Genomic DNA, 26,949 nt, shown 5'->3' on the forward strand with positions numbered 1-26,949 from the left:
AACTTTATCACGACTTTGGCTGCGATAAAGTGCTGTTAACTCGGTGATAGCTCCTTGAGAATATACACTTGAATGTTATCAGTGTTGGATTTCACTTACACATCTAAATTTAAGAACAAGTTAAATTGAGGACCAGGAGGAAACAGGAGAGAACCCTGAGGAATACTGAAGCCTGGCAATCACGGATAACAAAAAGGAGCTTAAACTCCTTTAATTAAAGAAGGTACTGTATCAATTATTGGCCATGGTGCAAGCATGAGCTACCTGTTGATCCTCTGAAACAGAGCCTGTTGGTCCACGGTGTCAAAGGGAGTTGATAATTCTACACGGGCTGCAGGCTCTCTGTGTTCATGGTAGATTTAATCAACTCATGCTAGATATATCACCTTTATAAACATGCTAGATGTACCTAATGGTATGCTCTAAAGCCAGATAGAAAGGAGTAAAATAACTTATGACCATCCATATTTTATTTGAGCTGTAAGACAATGGATTTCTCCGTTATATTAGACAGGTTTGAGAAACTAGCTATAAGTTTAATGTTTGAAAGAATGTTGGGGTTTTTGTTAATGGAGAGTAATAATCCCATTCTTATTCCTAGCAAGCATGGCACCCTATAAGAATTACCATTTGGTTACAAGATGAATGAGAGGGGTAAAGGAAGGGGCGAACCTTCTCAATTGCCATGTCGGCGCATAATCCATAGGAGATCTATGGGTTTTTAGTAATTTAAGAATAGGTTCTATGTGAGGGTAGTGAAAAGGCAGTTCCGCCTTAGGAACAAAATAGGTAGCTATCATTGGCACCAGAGGTTGGTCCCACAAGTATACTTCAGTTTTCTTTTACTTTATTAATTAAGGAAGCATTAAGTACCTCACAAAAAACCACTGATGGAGGCCTTTGAGAGATGGAGTGATTTGGAGGAACAGAGGTGTGCACCTGGTTAAAGCAGGTGTGGGCAAATTATTATCATTAGCATATTGCTCTATCCAGAATTTTCTGATGATTATCTTTTGATGCTTGATGGTGGTTAGTTATTTCTGCCAGATGTATGCTTCCACCATTTAGATCCTAGTTTACATTTGTATATAGTTGAAATTGAACCTGGGAGAGACGAGGCTGGCATTTTGTGTTCGCCAGGATGCTACAGGATGAGCCAAAAAATTGCAAAGCTCTCTACAGGAACCTTTATGTTTAGACATCTGCAATGCTAAGCCAGACGTGTTGTTTTCCATAACAGATGGATAAATGGACAGAGGCCACTTTAATATTAAATTTGAGGAGGAGGTGGGTCACACTACTACAAGGTCATGCAATAGATCATTTATTAGCTTTTAGTCTGATGAAATTAAAGGAGAGATATTACCAATGGAGACATTGACATAACATTATTCATAAAGACAAGGGTTAAATATGACATTTGCAGTGAGTTTAGAACAGAAAACATAACAAGCTGAAGTGCATGTGAATTGTGTATTTCTGTCCAGCACAAACTCATGTCATCAAGTAATCAGTATAAGGGATACTGCATTTCTCTGGAACTTTTCAGCAATATATTAAGCACTGTACAATGATATTTAAGTCATCATAGATTCCTCCTCACTGCCTGGGTTCATAAGTTGTTAGTGACTCTAAACAAATGTGGGATAATTTCCAAGGGGAGATTGTGAACATTTTCACGGGATTGGCTTCACTCGTATGATTTACATTTATTTTCCACTAATCACATTCTCGAATGTCCTTCACATTTGCAACCTTCACATTGTGTATTGTTGATTACTAGCTACAGTTCCACGGCTTTTAAAATGGGTTGGCTTCCATATTTTCCAAATAGGTTTTAAACCCACATCTTATAAGGTTACATTTTTTGTTTCATCGAAATATGCATGTACAGTAATATCATTAGATGATAACTGCTACATGTGATAGACAAGGTTCTACCTTGGAGCTTCCTATAGAACATTGACTATCCCGTAGGCACAAAGTAGTGCCTTGTTAATGGAAAGAAAATTGTTGAGAATGGCTTTCAGGTTATCCTTACAGTAACAAAATGTTTATAAATATAAAGTTTTAATTTTTCAAAATATTTCAGAAATACACCAAGATTGGAAACATACTTAAATTAGACATTTATTAAATTGACAGGACAAAACATCTTAGCTTCTTACAAGGTTGTTGGACACCTTTAGCAATCACAATACATTCTATGAAAAAAGAACATCTAAAAATATCAGTTCTGATAAATTTCACTTTTCTTTTTAACCATACATGTGCATATTTTACAATATACCTCAATGTGTTTTAATATCAAAATATAATTATATTTCGAAATGTAATTTACATATTTAGAAAATAACACACAATAAAACATAACTTACATTTTTAAAGTAAATACATCTTAGATACTTCCAATTTACTAAATATTTATATTAGAAATGACACTTTCACCCCTGAACAATCATTGCCATTTCACTGTTAGCATATTTGGGAAAGTAATCGTAAAATTAAATAATCATATGCTGCATACAAACTTTGCAGTGCTCGGTGAAGCTTGCCGTTATGTTCATAAACAATTTGTGCATCATTGATCATACATTATCAACAAAAGTAGGGGAACCCTTGAGCGTCAATCACTGCTTTTTCAGTTTTACAGTTCGGGTGTGTGAGTACTGAAATTATATGCCTTTGAGAATGGATTGGCATATAACCATACAACCATGTGCAAAAAATAGATTTAATACATAGAAACAGAAATATATTTGCTGATCTAAAAGTTTTAATATACCATAGTTTCCTTACAATTTCCCATGAATTTTACTTCACAGTATAAAATCCCTTGAGAAATGTACTGATATCTTTGATTTGGCCTCTCTCTGATCATATGTTTATACATGAATGTGCCATAAATTATTCACAGTGTCGGCCTCTAAAAAGGTAGAGCTACGTCAAACATTAAATGAAACATTTTCTGAAAACAAATATTGAACTATTTTATTGTATGTTGCAAATCATATTGTGTTTCACATATATAATAATGGTTTCTTGTCAGCTACAGTATTGCTAAGATAGATTCTTATTCTCATTACAAATCGACAGGAAGAACATAAAAAACAAGAGTGACAATTCGCAATAGATGCAAAAGTCAAGTAAGAAAACTTTTTAAAGTATTTGTCTAGCAGGACATTTAAAGACATTGACAAAGAATTGTGATTGGAAGGTTAGGTGGTTATTGGCTGATATGGCCTATCTATGGCCTGCCTTAAGTAGGACACATATGTTCCTTGATATCCCTAATTTTTGGAGAAGTTATTGGCTTCCTTGAATTTCATATTGGGGGAAGAACGATTTTGTTTTCAAAGCACTTATAGATTTTTGCGTTAGTATTACATGTATTCCCGTTTGTTTCATTAACATCCTTTCTGTTGCATGGTTGAATGGGGGGCGAAAGTTTGAGAGAGAAGGGAACAAGAATGTGAAAGAGAGAGGGAGAGAATAAGAAGCAGAGAAGGAAACTAGAATGAAGTGATAGAAGCAGACAGGGAGAGACATGAGCATAGAGGGGAGAAAGGTGGGAAATATCCGTTAAAAAAGTGGGGCGGGAGAAGCTAAATGTAAAAAAATATACTCAAATAATGCGTGGAAATAGAAAAAGACCGATTGAGAGAATCTGCATTTTGTGCATGTATGTCAGAGTTGGCTTCTGTTCTAGCTGTGAGTTTTAGCATGCGTGTTGTGCTGTTCTGTCTGTGCAAACATTTTACTGTCACTTTGGAACAATGGCTGGACAAGAGACTAACAAGAGTCCTATATGCTGGGGTTTGAGAGTATGCTGTTTTGTTTTTTTCTTCACATGTAGGGGAACAATATTATACCCATTTTTGTTACCCTTACATAGATAAACCTGGCTGTGACATCTGTATCTAGCACTATGCCCAATGTTGAATTTTCAACTGCCTTTTATCAGTGAACAAAAGTCGCACAAACAGGAATTCTCTTGCACCTAGCCATGTTAGAATTTATGAAATAGTCATTAGTCAGATAGCGCATTATCTGAATATAAATTACTTTAGTACCATGGCAGTCTCCAATTGTCGCAAATTACTTGGAACACGGGCGAAAACCACTCAGGCACAATGGGGCTGAACTAGGAATTCAATACAAGAACCTGTGTGCTATCATTCAAGGGTCTGAGAGTGCCTGCCACAGAGACTTGGACTTCATTCACTGCTGGAGAAAATTTGGCTTTGCCTAGGGAATGGTGCAGATTGCTGTCATTTCTGGACAGACACAAATTGCCAATCAAAACGAAACATTGTTTGAATATCCAGATTACTAGCACAGTCTACAAACAGACAAGAGGGATCACCAGAGAGCCTGCTCATGGTTTAAGATAAAAATTGTCAGGAGCAGAATGGAGTGACTCTGAAAGGGAATCCTACACAATTACCAACATCCATGCCTGTACCTCAGCCTAGCCACATTTGGGATGCTAGTACAGAAATGGCAAAATGGATCAAGTTTGGTGACATCAAAATTGTCAAAATCCATTGAAACTAGAACGCATTGATTGCATTCAAGCTTTGATCCATATGTGAAAAAGAGAGTTTGAGAAAGGATGCAAAATCGTTTGATCAGCTAGAGGTTTTACCACATGCAATGCTTGGTCAGTGTCTAGTCACAGTTAATGCAATGAATGCGCATGCTTGTGCATCCCAAGGTTTGTCAGCTTTAATCGAAGTCCCAATAACAGAAAGGTAGATTTAACCAGGCATAGCTCCACAATTCTTAAAGACTAAACATTTAATTGAGGTTCAGTGCTGGGGCACTGGCGGTTATGTTTTTTTTTCTTATCACTTCATGTATTTGCAGCCTTGAGGTCCCAGTCATTGTTGGCAGCGGTCAAGTCGAATCAAATATGGCAGCAGGTATTCCATTGGCCACTCAAGTTCCCTCTCTGGCAGAATGACTTGGGCTTCAAAAATCACAAGTGGCACACAGTTCAAACATAGGAGATTTTACTCTTGGAAAGTCAAAAGTGCAGTGATGATAAGTTGCCCCTATACTGGCTTGTCACAACCTGAGTTCTGATAGGTGCCTAGGATGTCTGCCGGCCATTGACAAATAGGAGGAAAACAACTTGGAAGGCTGCAATCAAAATTGAGCTGGAGTATGATGACTTCCCTGAACCATTTTTTGTTGTTAATGTTGGTTTAGGGACTGTCACATTTGAGGGTGCTTGTGTGACAGTAGACACATTTGGAGAGGTAGAGTTGCCGGTTGATGGACTTGCGGTCGTTTGGTTGCTTCCGGTTGCATTTGTGGATATGGTCACATTTGAAGATCCTGTGGCGTTTGAAGACTGGGGTGGAACTGTTGATGAGACTGAAACACAAAAAAAGTTAATTTCAATTCGTTTGGAGACCATCAAAGTTTCTTAATGTTTCACATAAGAATCACAATATTCATACACAGATCAATAGATATTAATAGCAGATGTAGAGAGTTATTACTACCTAGACTGATATTCCCCTCCATTCTGAAATATTGTCAGCACTACTTATGGAGTCAGTTAGATCTAGGAAGTATCAAAAGTGCAAACATTATTAATGCATATACCATTAGCCCGGGTATCGATGTGATTTTGGACTTGATTATCACCTTGGTTGTAACTACTGCAGAATAACATGTTCAAATCGCACCAAAGTTGCCAATCTTTTTACCCCTTGAAAACTGTTTTGCAAACTGAACCAGGCAACAGACTAAAAGAATCCTTTGTCCTGCAAGTCGAGCAAGTTCTAATAATGTTTAAAATGTTCATGTTGAATTATTTCCTAGGGATGTTCCAAAAGTCTTCACGTATATTAAACTGTTGAAAAACCAGTTAGCCCATTTGGGACTAATGTGAAACAGAGAGGCTATATGTAACTAGGTCTCCTAGAGAGTCACTAAGAGTAAGCACAATATCTTTGCTACCTCTTTATAATATCTATTTAGAAGACCTTCAAAAAATGATCCGCTGATTAATAGGCATAGATTGTAGGCTCATCCACATCAAAGGGATGATACAAAAATACCTGAGCTTTCATCTTTGAGCCAAAATATTTTATAGATAAAAATGTGCTCGCTCTTCAAAACAAGGATTGGCAAAGCCAATAGATCTCAGCAATGCTGGAGATATTGGCTTTGTCAATGTGAATGTCTTTTCGCCACGTTGTTTAGCAGCACGTTGGCTCTTCAGCATGGTAAAAAGTCACTCACAGGATGTTGAGCTGGTGCCACGTTTCTTCGCCCCTCAAGGTGAATTTATTTTCCAGCCCCTATTAATACAAAAAGCGCTATACAGTGACCTGCACTTGCAGCATCATAACACTTTTTTCAGTGACTTTCAGCCATGCTGAACAGCAGATATGCTGCTAGATAAAATGGCTAAAAGACATTCATATTGACAAGGCCATTGGCTTGGGCATTGCCAACATCTATTGGCTTTGCCAAAGCTTTTTTAGTGTTTATGGGTCTTGCTGAACAACTGTGGATGTGATAGTGAAAAACATCTGAGGAGCTTTGAAGGGAAGTGAGGATGTGGCATCACTGGCTAGAGTCCCAAGAGGGGAACTGGGAATTAGGTTTGAATCCCTTGTTTCCGGGCAAATTAATTACGCTTCCCACTGCATACATCAATGACTGTGTCATTGTGTAATGTAACTGATGAGCACTTAAAGCGCTCCAATACCATCAGCTGGTGTTAGCACAATGGTAAGATGAGGATAGAACAAGCGCATCAATGCCATCGGATCATGCAAAAAATAAAAAAATAAAAGCAGCAGCGACAAGGGAGGTAGTGGGGGGTCGGCTCAAGCAGGACGGGGTGGGAAGATGGGCAAGCAACAACGGGAGAGGGCAGGAGGAAACTACAATGAAGGGGTAAAAAAATACCATAATTGAAGCAGGATCAGCAACAATAATTATTGTGTCTTTGTAGAATGTAACTAGTGAGCACTTAAAGCGCTCCAATCCCATTGGCTCTTGTTCACACTATGGCAACGGGGAGGATGGAGCGATCGCTCCAATACCATCAGATCATGCAAAAAAAAGCAAGTGCTGTTCGTGCTTCAACAACTTTTTAAGAAATGCATTTGTTTATGTACATTAACATGCATTTTTGTAGTGTGTGTCTATGTGTGCAGAGAATATGGCCTGAAAACACAAGAACTCCTATGGAGTGCTTGAAAACAAAGAATAAATAGCAGCGCAAACTGGGAGCAGTGTAAGGAGATGTGTACTTGTTCCATGCACTATGGGAGAGCCAAATACAAGAAGAGGGCATGAAGCCTGCAAGCCATAACAAATGGAATCCAAGTAAATGAGAGTGAAGCTGAAGTTTACCAATAGTAGGAGATGGGTGGCCTATAAGTCGACATATACAACACAACATGTCTCTTTGAGAAAGTGCATGGTTGTCTAGTCGAGCACTGCACGCGCTGTGTAACCAAGACTTAAAAATAATAGAGTTCACTCATGCCAAACCAACTGGCTTTGCCAATGCATATTGTGTTTAGAATCAGGGAGATTATGGTCCTCATTAGGATGTACGTTGGAAACCCTCTGACCGCAGGTCGAAAGCCTTCCGAACAACATTCCTGGTTTGGCTTACGGCCGCCTAATTACAATGTAGGCAGTCTGAAGCCACACCGGCCGGTCATTCCAGCTGGCTTCCAACAGGTTCCAGGAGCCCATCGGCCAGCCGGAAACCACAACATAATCCATACGGATGGGTTTCCATCATCAGGATTATGATGTCCATTTCGGACAGGCTTTCCAACATGGAAAACTCTTGGAAAGCAACTTTGGCGCCCCTAGTAGGGCCCTTTCTCCTTCTGGCATCTGATTGTGGGCAGAGGGGACACATATGGTGCCCCCCTATAAATCCCTGCGCTGTGTGGCAGGCACCATGAGGTGGCTGCCACACGGTGCAGGGATTTACACAAACTCTCATTCCTGTATGGGAGCGTGTGCTGCGGGTGGAAACTGCCCACAGCAAAAAATTAGAAATTAATAATGCTTTCAGCTCTGCATCAATCATATTTTAGTGTTGCTAAAGTTGCACTAAGTGGGAAGGGTAAGCCCAGATCTGGGTCCAGTGCTCACCATGCCACTGGATTCCAGCTAGATTGAATGATGAGGAGAGATACATCAACACAAGTCCCAAGATGCTTGTTTTCTGGTCCAGCAGTTCAAGCTGCACTGTTCCATTAGGGAGCAGTCTCAATATTGTTTTTCATATGGCTGGGTCCAAACTGGGGTGGCATTGTAAGCAAAAAAACAATGTATTTATCTCACACCTAGGACTGGGGGTGAGTGTTTGACAATGTTCAGCATTCCGTCTATCATCTTTTTGTGTTGCCATACTGCCCTTTAAATCATCTGACTACAGTCAAGTGCAGAGGTAACATAGCTTCTCCTGTTCTTTTTTTATACACATGAATGTAAGTTAGTTTCAGATGCTCTTACCTGCTGCTAGTGCTTGTTTAGTCATATATAATGTGTTTCCGTCTTTGATGTATGCCCTGTAAAATGTAATAACATAAATTGTTGGTCAGGTTAGCATATTCAAATCAACAGCAACTTACAGATATAACTAGTGAGCATTCTACACCTAAAATGAATCTCAACGGGACTCCTGTTTTCAGATGGATCTTTAATGTATTTATTTATATCCTAAATGTCATAGCATTCCCTTCAACGTGCAGCATCTAAAGCTAGTGAAATGAAAAAATCAGTTCAACGTGGCAGAGTATCACCAATCTAGCATCCACCTTTCTCAAAAGATAGTGGGATGGAGTGGTCTTTAGGAGTTTTAGGGTTACATTCCAATTTTTCTGTTATTTCGAGCAAGAAAGATTCGTGATAAATGTTAATATGGAAACCAGTGGAATCCACAGTGGATATTTCAGGAGATAAGAAACAGGCCATAGTTTTGTGGACTTGGTCCAAGTTACATAAAATTATATACTGGCACACCATTAAACTACCTTAATTTGATAGACTTCCATTAAAAATATTCCAGTAGTGGGCCAATGTGAGTCCATCTTGTTTTCCACCAGGTTCAACTCTTTTTAACTTTCGCACTCCACCAATTTACAGAACTGCGACTGCAATACTCATTAGTACTGTTTTTTTCAATATGGCTGTTCGTAAAAATAAAATCTGATAAATGTTCCCAGATATTACTTTAAGTGTTGCCATTTTCTTTAAGGGGAGTTTTTTGTTTGAGTTCTTTTCTGTAGCGCTCAATACTTGGTGGCCAGTGACATGTTTCAGGGCCTGGGAGTGGGCTGTATAGTTCTGGGATGGCTGTGCAATATTTTCAATCAGTAGAAGTCTTGGATTTTGGATCACCAAATAGCAGGCATAGCAAAAATAACATTGCATGTCCTTTGGCGTCTGGTAACGTTATATGTTTGACCCTTTATCCCACTATTAAACCCTCAGTGGCCTACACCTACAGAGGTGCGAATGGGTAGAAACTGCAGAGAGTAAACATGGATCTTATGCTCTATACAATTTGCTCGTTCCACTGTCTTCACAGCCAAGTTCTGACAAAAATAGGCCCAGGCACCAAAATAATAATAGCAAACCAGATATGGCTAAAACAATGGCCACCATTTTTTAAATTAGGTCAAATTTGGATTCGTAAAGTCACGCTATTACGGGTATTTTGCAAGCTATGTGAGACTGCATGCATTTGTTCTAGCTGCAAACAATGTTTGTGTTAGTATCAGGGAAATCAACAGTAAAAACTAACCCACAAACCGGTAAGAAGCCGCCCCATACACAGATCTGCCACACCAGCCCATCAGGCACTGCCTGATTGCCCTATAGACCAGTTTGATACTGTTCACAGCCCCTTAGGCTAGGAGGGTGAGAGGGACTCAACGGCTGTGCACACTAAAGGGTGAGCCAGGGATAAAGTGCATAATTTGTGCTGGTGTTTGCTCGCCTCTGTACTGGCATTAATTTCTAAACACAGGCACTTATTAATTTATGTATTTATTTGTTTATTTATTTATTTATACCAGTAAACCATATGGTGGGGATGTCTGCCTATTTTATGATGAATACTGTGTTTTACAATCCCATATAATAAAGGAAATAGCGCTGCGCTGCAGCAAATTTTGCAGCGCACCTTCATTTAAAAACACAGGGATGCGATATTTACAAGAATATGGTGCACACCTCTGTTTTCCCCTGCACTGGTAGTAAAAATAGCTGCGTAGCGCCAACAAAGATATCCTTGCACCACGGAGTATGCGTGCCTGCATTGCAGGGATGATTGTTTATGTGCAGTAAGGTGACCCTTCCTGCACATAAACAATCAATAAAGTCATTTTGCTCTTTCTTTGTGTGTCTATGTGTGCTGCAGAATGTGTCACTCATAGAAAAAACAATAACGAGTTGGAATAAAAGTACTATTTCTCATTACACCAATCTAATACCTGCTTATGGATGCCATTAGTTTTTGGTGCTGCCTCAAATATACACCTCCTTGTAAATCTGGGGCATCATCAGAAAGCAGTGGGTGCTGCGTTGGAACGCCAACAGCACCCCTCCATGCATGCCCCTTTCACGCAGAAACCTGTGTGAAAGGGTACCGTATTTTCAAAGTGGTGTTAAGCTATGCAAAGTGGCCTAACGCCGCTTTGTAAATATGGTGCAGGGCACTGCGCCACGGGAACGTCGGAGAAAAAGATGTTCCAGTGGAGCAATTCCCTTGTACATATGCCCCATAATGTATCTAGAGTGTCTATACCATCCTTGCAGCTTCACATGGCCTACAACAATCCAAAAGGCCACACTTGTAGATGTAATCGTTGGTAGGTAGAGCTAGAACCGGCATTTGGCACAGATGTCAGGGACAGTGAGTGGAGTGCGCTGTGGTGGCATCCCGAGAAGTACCGTGTGACCTGTCACTTACATTTTTCCAAACTAAGCACTGAAGGTTAAACAACTGAGGGGCATATTACCAACAACTAGCGATAATTATCGCTATGTTGGCTTAGCGGTAATATTTTTATCGCCGAGCTGCGGTGATTTTTATCGCTTAGGAACCTTGCTATTACCAAGGTTTATCTCCTAAGCGATAAAAATCGGCCGCAATGCATGAATATCGCTGAAAAGTCAGCGATATTCATGCATTACCGAGCTAATGCTCTTAGCCATGCTATCCACCTCCCATTGGATAACATGGCTAAGAACTGCTCAGGGGCAGGTATTAGCTTTTGGAGATATTTGCGCTTAGCACGAATATCTCCAAAAGTTGGTACTAGGAGATAGCGATGTTAGCGACTGTTTCCAGTCGCTAACATCTTGGCACGCCCACTTTGCATGTCATTAGTGATAAATAACACTGACATGCAAAGTGGGACCCAAGACGGTCGCTATCTCCTACTAGCTGTCGCTAACTGGTGTTAGAGGCAGCTAGGTAATAGGGAGATCATTTTATCTCCGCTTTCTTGGCTTTTAAAGCCAAAAAAGCGGAGATAAACCCCTTTGATAATATGCCCCTGAATATTGTTTTCCTGCGCTCGAGAAATTCTCACCGGTGTTATCTTTCTCACGTCCCTTTCTTTTGATAAGCCTGCAGACTCCTGAAACTCAAACCATGAAAGCTACTGAGACAACGTACATCTAATCTACTTTTTTTCCTTTTGACCTTCTTTTTTTTTCAGTGAGATTAATTGAAACATTGCAAAAACACTGGCATCCTTTTTGAAGGCAATACATACATTTCCCCATTAGAGCACTAAACCATACTTCAGGCCAGCTGAAAAGGTCCCTCACCGTATCTCCACGGACTGTGCGGTGCCAGGGGACGTCCACTGTGCAGTGACATTCATGCTCGAAGAGTTGGACAGGAGAGAACCGTTGTTGCAAGATCTGGCGTCGGATGCTCCTCTCCACATTCCCACAATCATACTTGTGTTTGCGTCTACAGCTTGAAGCTGAACAGTGGTGACGTTTGCAAGTCCAGAAACAGTTACTGAAAAAGAGGATACCAACCTGATTGTTACTGGTACAAAATAAATGACTTTTTCACACAAGTGACTACAAGCATTCTATTTCCAACTTCCTAACAGGTGGTTGGTATAATGTAAGAAGCAGGCTTATGGGTAGGACTTAATTCCACTTTATCAGAACAAAATTATTTTAAGAATCCAACCTCATGCACAAAAGTCTCTTGATACGATTGGCCCAATTCACAAAGGTAAAATCTTACATTTAAATTTACTTGTGTAAATTTACTTCTGCTCCAAGGTCTGGTTCTACTCTTTTGTGTCAGTCACCATTTCCTAGTGCGGCAGCAGTACGCTTTACATGTCAACAGCCCTCAGTTCCTTTGTGGGTGTGTGTTTATGTTAGCATGTCCGTTCCTTAAACCCCTCTACATTTCCGTAACTACCTCCTGTCTTTGAGTAATTTTTACCCATGTTCTTACCACACCCCTAGTCCCTCCCACTTGCACACATAAATAGTATAGTTACTTTTAAGGTGTGCTTGACATCTCCACAAAGAAAAGATCGGAAAGGCAGACGTCTCTGTACATAGGTTTGTGAATAGCATTTCGTAGTATGTGAGCAGTACCAGTGGCAACCGGCATGGCTCGTGGGTGGTGGACGGTGAGGAGTTCTACCAATCCTCCCCATCTCTTCTGCCGCGCCCCATCATGCAAAGCTGCTGCAGCAGGAAATCAAAATATATGATAATAACATTACGTTGTAATCGTTTTCTTTTTTCCTTTTTTTTTCCTGCTACAAGGCAGTGGGGCGACACTCCTCCGCCTTAGCGGAGGACCCGCAAATGAGAAGCACTACCGTAGTACTATTTAAGACTTCAATGTGTAGTTTGTGAATTGACCCCAGCGTTCAAGTTAAAACAAGGATTTGTTTGGGATTACGCCAACCGAATGCCTGCACAGCAGAATTTGCCACTAAGACATCTTAGCCTGAGGTGATGTACTGGTTTCCCTATTTGACCCTATGATCCTCCAAACAACAAAGTCCTCATCTTGCTAGGAAAACCCTGAAAAGTATCCCATTGTTGACTATCCATAATCAGAAGGATTGTTTTTCTTTGAATAAAATGTAACTCTATCTACTCTTCTCATTACTATAAATAGTATTATACCAGTAACAGCTGTCTCTTCTTAACTCACTGATATATTTATTGAATACTTGTGTTCAGTGGCACTGCTTTTTAGACAACATTATTAGTCAAAAATCGTAGCTGTCGCCAAAAAGTCTCCAAATTAAGCCACCTTAGAACCCTCCATGTTTTACACTATGTTTCAACTGGTGGTGGGCTGGACAGCTGCCCATCTCTCCGTGTATACTATAGATTTCACGTATTGTATGCTAGTCACTACAAACAAAATAGCAGTTGTCTGAAGGGTGACCTCCTCACTCCAGTTCATTATGGACACTGCCTTCAGTCCTGATCTTCTCATCTGATCATCATTGCTTTCAGCTGTGCTAGTTCAATCGTTTCAACTGAAGCAAATCAGGGCTACAATACTCAGAATGCACGTGATGTTCACATTAAATTTCAGGGCCGGAAACAGGGTACCTAATGACACAGAAGGAGGCGGTCGTTATAGTTGTAATTGGACTTTCAGTCATAAGAACAATCGAAAAGGTGGAGTGCCTTGAAAAGAACAGAAACTGCAGGAATAAGAACATTAAACAGGGACAAACAATGTTGCGAAAGGAGGAAGGAGGTGCAGTTCACAGTAAACAAATCAACAACTGAGGAAACAGGGATCGATCAAATTTTAAATCAATGTAGACAGGGGTCTAACAAGAGATGTAGCCATAAGGTAGATGAGGTGAAAGTATCAAGAGGGGAGGCGACCAGAGTATTGGATGACAAAATAGGAAGAGGAGCTAATAAGGTAAGAGGCAAGGGCGCCAAAGAGGTGCAGAAACAATCAGTGGAAGGAAAGGACGAGCGCTACATATGAGCAATTGAGGTTAAAAATCCAAGTAGCGTCTGAATACATACGTTTTTAATTTCACGTAGACTTTTAGGAGATTTTCATGTTTTTTTGAGGAATTCTGTTAGAGAGTTCCATAAAGAGGCAGCTGCCACACAGAAGATTGAGTGGCAGGCAGGCGCCATGTAAATGTCCTCGTTTCAAGTCTGAACATCTTTTTTGCTACTGGGATTTTCTCCCAATCAAGAGATTTTTAATGAAAATACCAAATAAGATGGGGGTTGCTCACCCTTGAAATGATGACTAGGGTAATGTAGTTATTTTTGCACCAGAAATGAGTCTGGCTGTGGAATGGACAGGTGCCAAATCGCATCTATGCCTACCTGTTAGGATGGCATTTGCTTAAACCAAGCGAGGCATGGCAAATGCTCAAACTAGCCCACAATGTACAGCAGGTTGATGAAATGGTTTCAGTTTTTTCAAAGAGTGAACAGGTGATCTAAAGGATTTGGGGGCAAGAGCAGTGTCTGAGCTCCTGGACAGATGTTGAATTTCAGGTCACATGCCAGATTATATGTGGATTTGTGTGGCAAAGGAAGTTTTTCAGGACGAGAACGCCTATCTTGTGGTGCCACTCTGCATCTATGTGTCCATCAGGTATTCTCTAACTAGCTCTACCCAGAATCCCTCTCTCTCTACATGTATCACACCACCCACGTAACGTTGTAGCCCTTTCTCTTTCTAGCTCTCTCTCTCTAACCAAGCCTCTATCCTTCACACACTCTCATAATCTGCCGCCCAAAGTACATTTCCCTTACTCCCTTTCGCTCGTGCTTTCACTCTCTGCATGTCTCTCTCAATCTTGCTCTTTATTTTCTACATGGCTCTCTGATCTCCCTCTCGTCCCCTGTCTCTCAATTATCTGTCCATGTTTATCTCACTCATGCACTCTCGATCTTCCTCTCTATGTTTCCTTGTCTTTCTGTCTTCCTCTCTCAGTTGGTCTCTCGTTTGTGCTGCCTCGCTTACTTCCTGTGTGTGCTTCGTTTTCTCTCAGTCTGTTTCTTTCTCTCTCGGTCTAATTTTTTCTCTCTCTGTCCGTTTCTCGCTCTCTTTCTGATGCGCTCTCTTGTGTGTCTATAGTTCTCAAGTGTTAATGGGTGTTTTGAAAAGGATATTCCTCAGCCAGGGACATTGTGTTTTTCCATCGCCGTTCCGGGTGACAGCCCCCGCATTCCACCTTCACCCGCCAGCAAGGATTGGTGGAAACCGGCTTGTTCCGCCATCAAGTAGCTCTTCTCAAATGCAAGAGCAGTGTGGGAGTTCCGGTCGCAGAAATGGGCAGAATGGATCACATGATTGCATGTTGTTGTTGCAATCTGCAATTCAAATAGGGCAGGAGTTATTTAGCAAAGTCGCCACCAACGCTATAAAACTGCCGAAGGAAAGAGGCGACCCCGCCGCCGAGTGGGTTTTATGCCACAATGCGAGAACAAAAATGTTTCTGGGGAATAAATTATCATTCCCTGAATATCGTTTACAATAACAGTTCTCAGTTGGGTGTAGATTTTGTACTATAAATTCCTGATGTGGATATATTCGTAAATAAGCCATAAACACAGTTAAGAAAGCCAGAAATCGTAGAGTGTTAAAAAACGAAGTGCTCCTGTTTAAAAGAAACTCGGAAATCTGCTCCTGAAGGGTTACTACTGTATTTGAAGAAACTTTCAGACTTTATTTGAATTCAGAAAGGATTCCAGATGTCTTCCGGTGCAGCTGCGAGTGTTGCAGTTTCCTGTCAGTACTGACAGATGTAAACATGCCAACATTTGAAAATGTGAACTTTACATATCCAGCTAATGAAATGTAATGCAGTCATATATTGACTCTTGCTAACTGTGATTTCTCATCTATAAAATTAGTTTTACACATGGAGGAAAATCTCTCCCCTGTACCCCCAATTTTATTGGTATTCCTGAACTTCTCCTGCCCTGATTCATTTATGCACTTTTATAAATGTGACTGATATGGGGCTGAAAGCTGAAGACCGGTACTGGGTCGGTAACTCCTCTCCCTTGAGCGATTGAGCAGGTACTCGGATGGACTTGGGATGTCGAAAATAGGACGGGGATTGCCTGATTTATGCAAACCTCTCAGTATTTTCAAGGAAAATGTATTTGCATACGGCGCATTTGAATAGACCTCGTTTAAATGATAAGCTGTTTCCTGCACATCTGGTATTGTTCCTTCTCCCTGTGACCTGCGTTTGGAACCCCTGAGTTAGATACCCAGAAATCAGTCCAAGCGACCCCAGAGCCACACCACTGACATATATGTCAGTCACCTGCCACCATTAAGTCCACAGTGCAACTTCCTCGGCCTGGGAGTCCTCCGTAAGTCCAGCCGTTCCTGCTTTCTGCCAACTGGTCAGTATAACCGCAGACTATGCACACTAGTTCCACGGACTTTGCGCACTAGTTCCATGTATATACATGTATTTCAGGACAAAATCTGCAAATCTGTCTGTGGCCTGGGCTTCCTTTACCCACTGCATTACACTTTATAAAACTCCACTCTAAAAATAGACGGAAACAACCCAAGGTCCAAAGATAATGTCAATAAAATGGAGACAGAAATTATCAACCTCTTCCAGACAGACAGCTGGTAATTTAGATAAGAAATGTACCGGTGTCGTCCATAATTTACAGCATGCAAAACCCACATCAGGCGCGGGAACAAGATATGGAAGCCGTGTTCTTTCCACTAACATCCCGTTTCTGGCTACCCATTAACCTGAAGTTCTCAGATATACAGGTACAATTTAGGATGCAAGACACACCGCCCTAAAATGAGTGTGCGGTGCGGAGGTTTCGGTTCTCATTTTTCCGCACGTGATGCCCTCATCTAGTCCCGGTTTTTTATCTGCATTCTGGTCCGAGATTTAATGGACCACAAGTACCAGGATGCAACGCGAAACCCTGGCCAGCTTGAGGGTCTGGCGCATAGAACGGGTCTATTGCGAGCTCTGATGCAGACACATTGCGGGGAAAATAGACTCGATCATTCATGTATTTCTGAATCTGCTCTTTAAGACTGACTACCGAGACCATCTATACATCATTCACCAACAACGGAGAAAAATCTATTTCACTTTATGCTCCTGCAGTGGCAGAGCAAGGGTGACACGTGCCCGGCGCAGGGGCGGAGAATGGACACAATACACTTGCTGAATGGCAAAATATAACACATAGCATTCCAGAGCTCCGGTGCCACTGCACCTGCTGTACCATTGATAGCCTCGCCCCTGCGCTCCTGCCATCACACGTGAGAACGTTCGCATACTGACAGCGATCAACTTCCAGCCTTAAAATGATGGTCTTGTGTTTGATGATAATAAATCATTAACAAGAAATAACGGTTCGAACATCATCGACTTGGAAAATGGCGCCCACGGGGAAGAGGGAGGGAGAGGAAGAGGGAGAAATCGGGAGAGAGGTGGAAATAAAGGGAAAGAGAGAGAGAGACACGGGTGAAAAACCAACACAATAGAGTGGATTAACAATTGAGGCTGGAGGGAGTGGTTACCCTGAGATCACAGTGTCGAGAAGCACCGAGACATCCTAGAATGACAGAACGCGGCGCATCTCCTGCAGGCCGCCCCATCCGCCTACAAGAAGGATGTGTGCTCAGCCTCAGGCGGTAGCGGAAAGAACCGGGGGTAAGGGAAGGCCAGCGGAGGATGTTTGCTTACGACGCGTGTGCTCTTCGCTCGTGCACTGGCAGTGCTTTGACTGTGTATACAGGGAGCACCTGTGTACATTGGAATCCGCCGGTACCCATGTGTACCGTCAGAGGTTCTGCGTCCGAGTGTTGCGGACCACTGTGCACTTTAAGGGCCACGTGCGCCTCTGTGTACTATGAAAGACTCTGGGGCTTATATACAAGCCCCGTGCGCCGCTGGTGCGTCACTTTTAATATGGCAAGCAAAAAAGTGACGTACCGGCGGCGCAAGGTGCATGTAAATAAGCTTCTGTGTACAGGGAGAGCCACTGAGCCACTGATTACACGCGTTCCGAGAGTCCGTATCTATGTGCACTGTAAGAGCTCCTTTGCACAAGTTTGAGTACATTTGTGCTCAGTGAGGGCGTTCACCCAGTTTCTGCCTGCATTTATTTCTGTGTACACCGTGCTTGCGTGCGTGCCCGTGACTCGTAATTCTGTGCCTATATCTGCGTGCAGTAAGTGACTGCATCTTAATATACAGTGACTGAGTGGCTGTGTACATTTGGGGAACAACCTGCACCTCCGTGTGCAGCGAACAGGGCTTTAAGTGGGATGAAAAAACTGGGAAGTCTCTCAAAGTGGCGTGGCTGATGTAATTAAGTGAGTGCCTTAATAACACCTAAACTAAGTTAACAATCTGTCCTTAGCTTAGTGACCCGCACGAATGCTACTGCATCTGTCATTGCATCCAGATATATAATACACCAAGTAATATGACACCTACACCAAGCCAGGACTATTGGCTTTGTCAATGGTTGCCAGTTGGATTCGCTAAATAAGCAACAACTGTGGCATCGTTGTATAGAATATGGGAAAATGCTTCAGTTCTGAAATGATGAGACTGTGAAATTACTATACTAGTCGCTCTAAAGTTACACCAAAGGCAGTGAAGGATGGAACTACTGCAGAGTTAAAAAAATAAATAAAATAAAAAACACTGTGGATGGGGCAAAAATGGAGAGCCTGATAGGGGTCCGTCTCAGTACCTGCTTTTTTGCACAGATGGTGCCGATCACCGCCAGGACCCGGCCCACTTAAAGCCCTGACAGTGAATGCATGTCGTTTATGTAGAATCTGTGCTGTGAGCATTGTGAGTGCTTGTGTCTCTTCTACTGTGACTGCCCGCTGTGTCCAGTGAATGCCCGTGTATTTATTTACTGTGGAGTCCGCAGCTGAGTACAATGAGTGCCCGTGCCTCTGTGCACTGAGTGCCTGCGTCTCCGAGCACTCTTTCTGCCCGTACCTCGTGTCGAACCTCTGTGCAGAGAGTGTCTATTTGTCAGTGCTCAGTATTTGACTGAATTCATGTGTACACTTGTCTCTTCTGTACCGCTTTCTGTCTAACCCTGAGACAGACTCTGCCTCACTGTACGAGTGCTAACACCAAGTGTGCCATGAATGTCGTGCATCTCCGTTCACACGTTGGCAGCGAGTGTACAGCGAGCACCCAGGGGAGCACAGAGCCATGTTGGGCTCGGGGGCTCTGCTTTGACCACGCTGTACCGCCTGTTATGTACCTCTGGGTTCGCGTGTGTCCTCGTCGTTGTGTTAAATGATAGCCCAGTAAAGCCCCCCTCTACTTTCATGTTGTCGAATGCCTCGAACCGGTGTGTACACATGTGGCACTTCCTTTGTGTACCATGCACACCTGAGGACAGGGACGGGGGCACCTCGGTCTAGGGGTGAGCATGGAAGACGATGTAAGCCCACATGCTAAGACTGAATACACTGAAACACACATTATAGAGGAGTGTTGCGCTATGACGACTTGAGCACCGTTACTCGGGCGCTGTGTAGAGAGATATGAACGAACACGTCACCAGAAGAAGAGACAGAAGTGAATCTCTGCAGTCCTGACTCATCCTCCCGACCTCGAAAGGTCAATAAAAATAGAAGCCTTTTGTCATAGAAACAATAGGTTCCTGATCTTCACGGTGCTACCAATAGGGAAAAAACACAGAAGTGCAGTAGCACGCATTATATAAAACAAAATATGATGATGAGAAGGTGGGTTGTTGTTATTAAGGGAAAAAATGCCACAGCATGACGTAACTGCCGCACTTGGGGAACTCTCTCTCTAGATATATGTATACAATATATATATATATATATATATATATATATATATATATATATATATATATATATATATATATATATATATATATATATATATATATACACACACATACATATATATATGTATATATGCACACACACAAATATATACACACACATATATATGTATGTATGTATGTATAAACATGCACACACACATTTATGGCACATGACCACCTGTACTTATCGACGCTACGACGTGTTCAAAACTAGTAACAAACACTAATAAAGGTATTCTTATAATAAAAAATAATACCCCTAAGCTTGGTTAACAATGCTTTAAATTGTTCAAAAGCAAACGCTTCAATAAAACAATGTATTATTATTCCATAATCACTATTAAAAAGCATCTCCTTTGATTTGTAGTAATAATTGCGCCTGCTTCCACAGCGCCAGATTTGGCAACGTGGAGTTCTACATAAAACGTATTCTCACTTACCACTATTTTGAAAAACCTACACGAGTAAGAGTGGCAGCTGTTCCACACAGCGGTATTTATTGGAAATAACAAGCGCTAAACAAACAATTGCAAATCAAGGTCACTGATTGCGAGTGACAGGAACGTTTTGTTTTCGCAGGAATACGAATCTTCACACACTGCGGTGTAAAGCACCATGCGTATGTACATTTATGATTGCAAAGCCTCAACTTACCTGTGTAGGTTGTGTTGGCCACGTAGGTGCCAGGCGTCACCGTCAGGTTAAAAGGCACGTTGGAGGTGATGGGGTTTGCTGTGCTGCAAGGGTCCGACTGCATGCGGACGGGCGTGACCAGCACGCCAACCACGAAGAGCAGGGCGTAGATAGTGGGAGCTGCCATAGTGTTGGACCGCGTCACCTGTGTACTGCACGTCTGGAAGCACACCTGTAGCACTGATGCACTCATCAGAGACGCGGGCCATTTTATACCCGGCTGGCAGGTGAGCAGAGCCTGGAAATTATTAGCAAACACTGGGCGCGCCCACAATATGCCAGTTTCTTTACATCCTGCTACCTGGGTGCACTCGTGATTCATAATCACATGAAAACGGGAAAGCAGAGGTTCCCTGTCGTGCGCAATAATTTAATTCAAGCGTGACGCAATTCGACATTTATCGAATGCAAAAATAAAAATTGTGGAGTATGTGGCGGAGAAAATGTCGTTGCTGGATTCTACTTTAGAATTAGCATCTTCACCAGAAAGATAAGGATTTTCTAACTCTACCCTGCTCTAAATAAAGTGCTGATAACTAAAATCTGAGGTGCCTGTTGATATTTATCACTAGGCCAAACAAGATCCCCCTCTCAGTGGCATTCTAAACACCGATATGATATTGTCTCCTAAGCGCACCAACAGACAGTGCAAAATCCTGTTTATTTCTCAGTTCAAAGACGGTTTGAGCTTTGGACATGTCCCTCATATGCCACCACTTGACCTCGAGGTGGGGACATTTTTAATGCACCAAACGCATGTTGTTATGTTTATTTGTACAGCGCACAACTCACACTTGAGGGTATCCTGGCACGGAAGCAGGAGCTATATGGGCCGAGTCAGGGTCAGAGATGAGACAGGGCTTTCATTTCGTGTGCATGAGATTAAACGTGCTTGTTTGTGCATTGTGAGTCAATGGATCTCTTTGAGGTGCAGGGTGATGTGAGTGCAGAGTGAGAGTTTGAGGTTGAGCCTGGCCGCTGAGTGTTGTATGGTCTGGATTCTTCTGGTCAGTTGTGCGATGTTGCTGGTGGTGTGGTGGTGAGAGCTTGGGTGATGGTTGTGCGGTGTTGGTGGGGAGCCATTTGAAGAACTTCTTGAGAACCTGTAGTGTGTGGAAGTAGAAGATGGATACTGAGTTAACTTGGCTGGTCATGGTTATTTGATTGGCTATGACTATTCAGAGTTTCTTTGCGTGGGTTGCAGTGAAGGGCATGGGTCCGAGTTTGGCAGGCCACCAGGTGGAGTACCCTGAATGAGGTGTCTTTGTTGAAGATTACTACTTCGAGCTTGAAAGTGCTGAGTTTGAGGAAGTTGTTTTTCATCCATCTGGGGACTTTAGTCATGCTAGTGTAGAAATTGGTCTGGGTGTTTGGGGTCTTGTTGGAGACGGAGAGTATGAGCTGAGTGTCATCAGCATTGTCTATGATGTTGATTCCGTAGGCACAGATGATGTTGGCAAGTAGGGTCATGTAGGCGTTGAACCGGGTGGGGCTGAGTGAGGATCTATGTAGAACTCCGCAGTTGAGGTTTGCAGCTCTGAGGTGAAGAGGGCCAGGCTGACTGACTGGGTGCGGCCTGTTAGGAAGGAGCATGTCCAGAAAAGTACATGAACTTGGAAACAGTGATGCAAGGGTAAAACTGCTTGTTGACAAATTAAACGTGCTCCGATTTGGGTGCAGATTTTTGGTCTCAGTTAAAGGAATTTTGGTTTGTTTAATTTTGCACCAGTACTGTCACGAATCAAGTTGATTTTGACAAATTCACAATGACAGAGCTTAGTGCTGGTCCATTCGGTCCACCATTTTGAAAATCTAAATGTGCAATTTCACATTATTTTTTTTTTTGAAAACCTTTATTGTGCATCAAATCAGAACAAATACGGGCCTACAACCGTCCGGCCGGCCACGGAAACAGTAAAGCACCAATGCAACGTTACGGCGACACAGTAATATCTCTCATTGAAGCAAGCAGTAAAAAAAGTTACACTGTAGTTATCGTATTACCATGTCTCAGAATCAGTGAAGGTTAAGTTTAAAAGTTTTCATCGCTACCATTAAGAGCAGGTCATATTTCTCCGTACTAATACAATGAAGAGAAAAGAAACGAGGTCCGTGTAGGTGGGACTCACTATAGACCTTTACCAATCAGCGCAGTTCACAGCATGCAGGTCCCAACCAGAGGATGGCCACAAAATATGCACACCCCTAAAGAGGACGCAACATCCCAACTAATACCACGCTACCACCCATCCCCCAATATGCCTAACACGGGCCAAGAGGAAAGAGAAAAAGCATATAATAGCAAAAAAGGCACCATAGAAAGAAACATGAACTAAAAATTACCCCCCCACCCTACACACATGCAGAGGCTACGGCCTACCCCCCCCCCCTAGCAGAGTGTTTGTCTCCCCATAACCCGAAATATAGCGAGAAAAGAGAAAATTGAGAAGGAGAAAAAGACAGGGAAAAGGGAAGAAAGGAGAAAGAGTACAGTTCACCTAGAGAAGAGTTCCGTTAGGAAAGAGAAATAAAGGAACATAAATCACAAAAGACCGGGGGGGGCCATAAGAACATGCCCAAAACTGCCAAAGTACATTATTCCGGCCACCCTTACCCCGACTCCACCACCAATACAGTACCAACATATGAAATCCACCGGCAGTCCATCAGTGTCCCAGCAGTACAAGGAAGACAGTTCCGAAGGGAAAGAGGATACCCTCAACCTTGCCCCGTACGATAGGATGCAGCGACGCAGTCCAACTGGATCGAAAACGACCCAGGTGAAATAAGGGGATGAAGGGGCCTCGTCAGGATAGGAGAATGGTCCCAATCGAACATCCAGCCCGTTGCCGAGAAAACGGTAATGACACACGAAGCGTTGCAAGGTGCAGGGTCACCCCGTACAGCCAGTCTCAACATTCGCCACCATTCCAAGGAAGTGTATTGCATTCCGCTAGCCGCCATTGAGGGATCTTCAGAAAATGGCGCCCGATACCGTCTTGCCATCCGGAAAACTGCTTCAGACATTCCGGGTCTACCCAGGGGTGTTTTCTCCAGTACGTTTGCAGGATCGGAGTTCCGCGCCGTCTCCATGTCAGCAGAGACCGGGGCACAGGGGCCACAAGGATGCTTCACCGGGTGTGGCGTAGCGGCCAGATGCTGCGGATCGTCACGAGCAGGCAGGGGGGCCGCGGACAATATCGCGTCCATCCGACCCCCCAGTTCCCCAGCGACGGTGCGTAGGTCAACCCTCAAGGCGGACAGGGCGCTCAGGATATCACATAGCCGCAATGGCGCCGAGGGGAGAAAGGGCGCAGCATTGTCCTCCAGTCGGTGCAAGTGCGTGCATTGTCGCGCCGCCCGTCGATAGCTCTCCTTGCCAGCATTCCCAAATAGTTCCAGCTGGTTCATGATGAAGTGAGCCCAGACGGGGGGGGGGTGCAGGGCAATAGTTACTATCACCCCCGCAGCAATGCTGTAACAGACCCAGTCCCGGGTGTTTACCTTCGGGGAATGAAGGCAGGCGGCAAGATGGCGCTCGTCCCAGCCCTGCAGCGAAACAAAGTAGCGGCGGAATCAATGCAGGTCCCAGGGAGTGCTACAATGTTGCTTCTGGGGCTTCTGCGCGCAGGTCGGAGAAAGCGGCAGGTAGGGCTCCAGAATCCCGAAGCTGCTGCGAGGCACGGCAGCCAGCCCCGTCCAGCAGCCCCCGGCGATCGTCGCTGCACTCGGGCCAGGCGCACATCAAGAACAAAGACCCCGAGCCTGCCTCGCCGAGTCCGGAGGAGGTGAGGGCGTTGCAGCGCTTCTACTGCCGGGAGCCGACTTCGAGACACAGCGGCAGGATCGGGCTGCCCTCCCGGTTCCGCCAGCGCCGATTATTCCAGGAAGTGCATGCAGGATGTCGCGGAAACCGGGAGAGCAGTTCAGCGGTAAGCGGAGCCGAGGAGTCAGGCGGCCATCATGGTCGCTGGCCAGGCTCCTCCCCCCCAATTTCACATTATTGATGCTGATGGTAGCATGTCAATTGATAGTGTGCACTGTGATATGTTGTGTTCCCATCTTTTCAATGCAGTTGCTCACAAAATCATCTTTCTCTCTTGTTCCACCTGCTTGGTATATAACATTTATTCGTGCTCCCAAGTAGTACATTGAGTACTTCAGGGTCTCCACTTTCTCCTCTGTTTGCATTTGCCAACTCCTGAAGAACCCTGGTGTCCACAACATACACTGTCACACCTGCATTGATGACCTGCTGCTCCACCTAATTTGATGCTGGCCAAATTTGAAATTTTTACTTGAAAGAACATGTTGAAAACACAGTCAACTCATTGTGACCTGTCATGATATAGTGATCAATCAATCATTTCATTTGTAAAGTGCGCTACATACCCGTGAGGGTATCAAGGTGCTGGGGGGCGGGGGGGGGGGGTTGAGGAGGGCTGCTACTGATCGAAAAGCCAGGTCTTCAGAAGTCTTCTGAAGGCCAGCAGGTCCTGGGTCTGTCGTAGGCCGGTAGGGAGAGTGTTCCAGGTCTTTGCGGCGAGGTAGGAGAAGGATCTGGCGGTGGTTTTCCGGATGCGTGGAACTGTAGCGAGGGTGAGGTTGGCAGAGCGGAGGCTGTGGGTGGGGGTGGGGGTGTAGAAGCTGAGTCTATCGTTGAGGTATGCTGGTCCCGCGTTGTGTATGGCTTTGTGTGCGTGGATGAGTTAGAAGGTGATCCTGTTGTTGACAGGGAGCCAATGCATGCATCTCAGGTGGGGTGTGATGTGGCTGCTTCTGGGGACGTCGAGGATCAGTCGTGCAGAGGCGTTCTGGATGTGTTGCAGCCGTCTCAGGAGCTTGGTTGTTGTTCCTGCGTAGAGGGCGTTCCCGTAGTCCAGTCTGCTGGTGACGAGGGCCTGGGTGACAGTATTTCTCGTGTCGGAGCGGATTCATTTATAGATCCTCCGGAGCATTCGGAGGGTGTTGAAGCAGGAAGCGGAGACGGCATTGACCTGCTTGGTCATGGAGAGGGCGGAGTTGTGGATGACCCCCTGATTGCGTGCGTGGTCGGTGGGTTCTTTGGCTGCTCCTATTAATGTTGGCCACCAGGAGTCGTCCCTGGCTGAGGGGTTTGGGCCGAGGATGAGGACCTCCGTCTTGTCTGAATTCAGCTTCAGCCTGCTGTCTTTCATCCATTCGGCGACGGCCTTCATTCCTCTATGGAGGTTGGCTTTGGCGGTGTGGGGGTCTTCGGTGAGGGATATGATCAGCTGGGTGTCTTCGGCGTAGGAGATGATGTTGAGGCTATGTTGCCATGCGACGTGGGCTAGTGGTGCCATGTAGATATTGAACAGCGTCCAGCTGAGGGATGATCCCTGTGGAACACCGCAGATGATCTTGGTGGTCTTGGAGTGGAAGGGTGGGAGGCAGATGCTCTGGGTTCTGCCGGAGAGGAAGGATGTGGTCCAGGCCAAGGCCTTCTCCTGGATTCCGGCATCATGGAGGCATGCTGTTAGGGTGCGGTGGCAGACCATGTCGAAGGCTGCTGATGGGTCCAGAAGGATGAAGGCGGCTGTTTCTCCTTTGTCCATAAGGATCCTGATGTCGTCGGTGGCGGCGATGAGGGTGGTCTCGGTGCTGTGGTTGCTGCGAAAGCTGGACTGGGATCGGTCCAGGATGTTGTTGTCTTCGAGGTAGCGGGTCAGCTGTCTGTTGACGATCTTCTCAGTGACTTTCGCCGGGAAAGGGAGCCGGGAGATGGGCCGGAAGGTCTTGAGGTCGTTGGGGTCCGCCTTGGGTCTCTTCAGTAGGGCGTTGATCTCGGCGTGCTTCCAGCTCTCTAGGAAGGTTGCTGTCTCGAAGGAGATGTGGATTGTTTTCCGGAGATGGGGTGCAATGGCTGTGCCGGCATTGTTTAAACTGTGGTGAGGGCATGGGTCAGATGGGGATCCGGAGTGGATGGATTTCATGGTCTTGATGGTGTCTTCGTTGCTGATGTTGGACCAGGCTGTCAGGCGACTGGTGCGGGTGGTGGCCGCAGGGGTGGTGGTCTCGGCGGTGGATGTGGGAGTGGTGGTGTTAAAGCTGTTGTGGATGTCGGTGATCTTGCGGTGAAAGAAGGTGGCCAGTGAGTTGCACAGGTCTTGTGATGGTGGAATGTTGGTGGTGTTGGAGCTGGGGTTGGAGAGTTCTTTCATGTTGTTGAAGAGTTCTTTGCTGTTGTGTGCCTTGCTGTCTAGGCGGTCCTTGATGGCGGTCCTCTTGGTGGTCCTGATGAGTTGGTGGTGTCTGCGGGTGGTGTTCTTGTGGGCTGTGTAGCTGTCTGGTGTTCGGTCGCGGAGCCAGCTCTTCTCCAGCTTCCGAAAGGTCCGGAGGTCCGGAGGT

The 26,949-nt window shown here is 44.2% G+C and overlaps 1 protein-coding gene across 1 annotated transcript; it reads right to left on the reverse strand.

Moving 5' to 3' along the window:
* Positions 1-2,105: 2,105 nt before the first annotated feature.
* Positions 2,106-20,824, reverse strand: LOC147732811 (uncharacterized). The gene is made up of 4 exons (XM_086957364.1): positions 20,542-20,824; positions 11,839-12,037; positions 8,509-8,564; positions 2,106-5,382 (listed from the first exon to the last, which is right to left on the reverse strand). The coding sequence occupies exons 1-4, from the start codon at positions 20,771-20,773 to the stop codon at positions 5,096-5,098; spliced, it is 774 nt and encodes a 257-aa protein (XP_086813490.1). The 5' UTR covers positions 20,774-20,824; the 3' UTR covers positions 2,106-5,095.
* Between the last annotated feature and the right edge of the window lie 6,125 nt (positions 20,825-26,949).

This window comes from Lissotriton vulgaris, chromosome 2_1 (genome assembly GCF_964263255.1).
Source record: "Lissotriton vulgaris chromosome 2_1, aLisVul1.2, whole genome shotgun sequence".
Lineage (NCBI taxonomy): Eukaryota > Metazoa > Chordata > Amphibia > Caudata > Salamandridae > Lissotriton > Lissotriton vulgaris.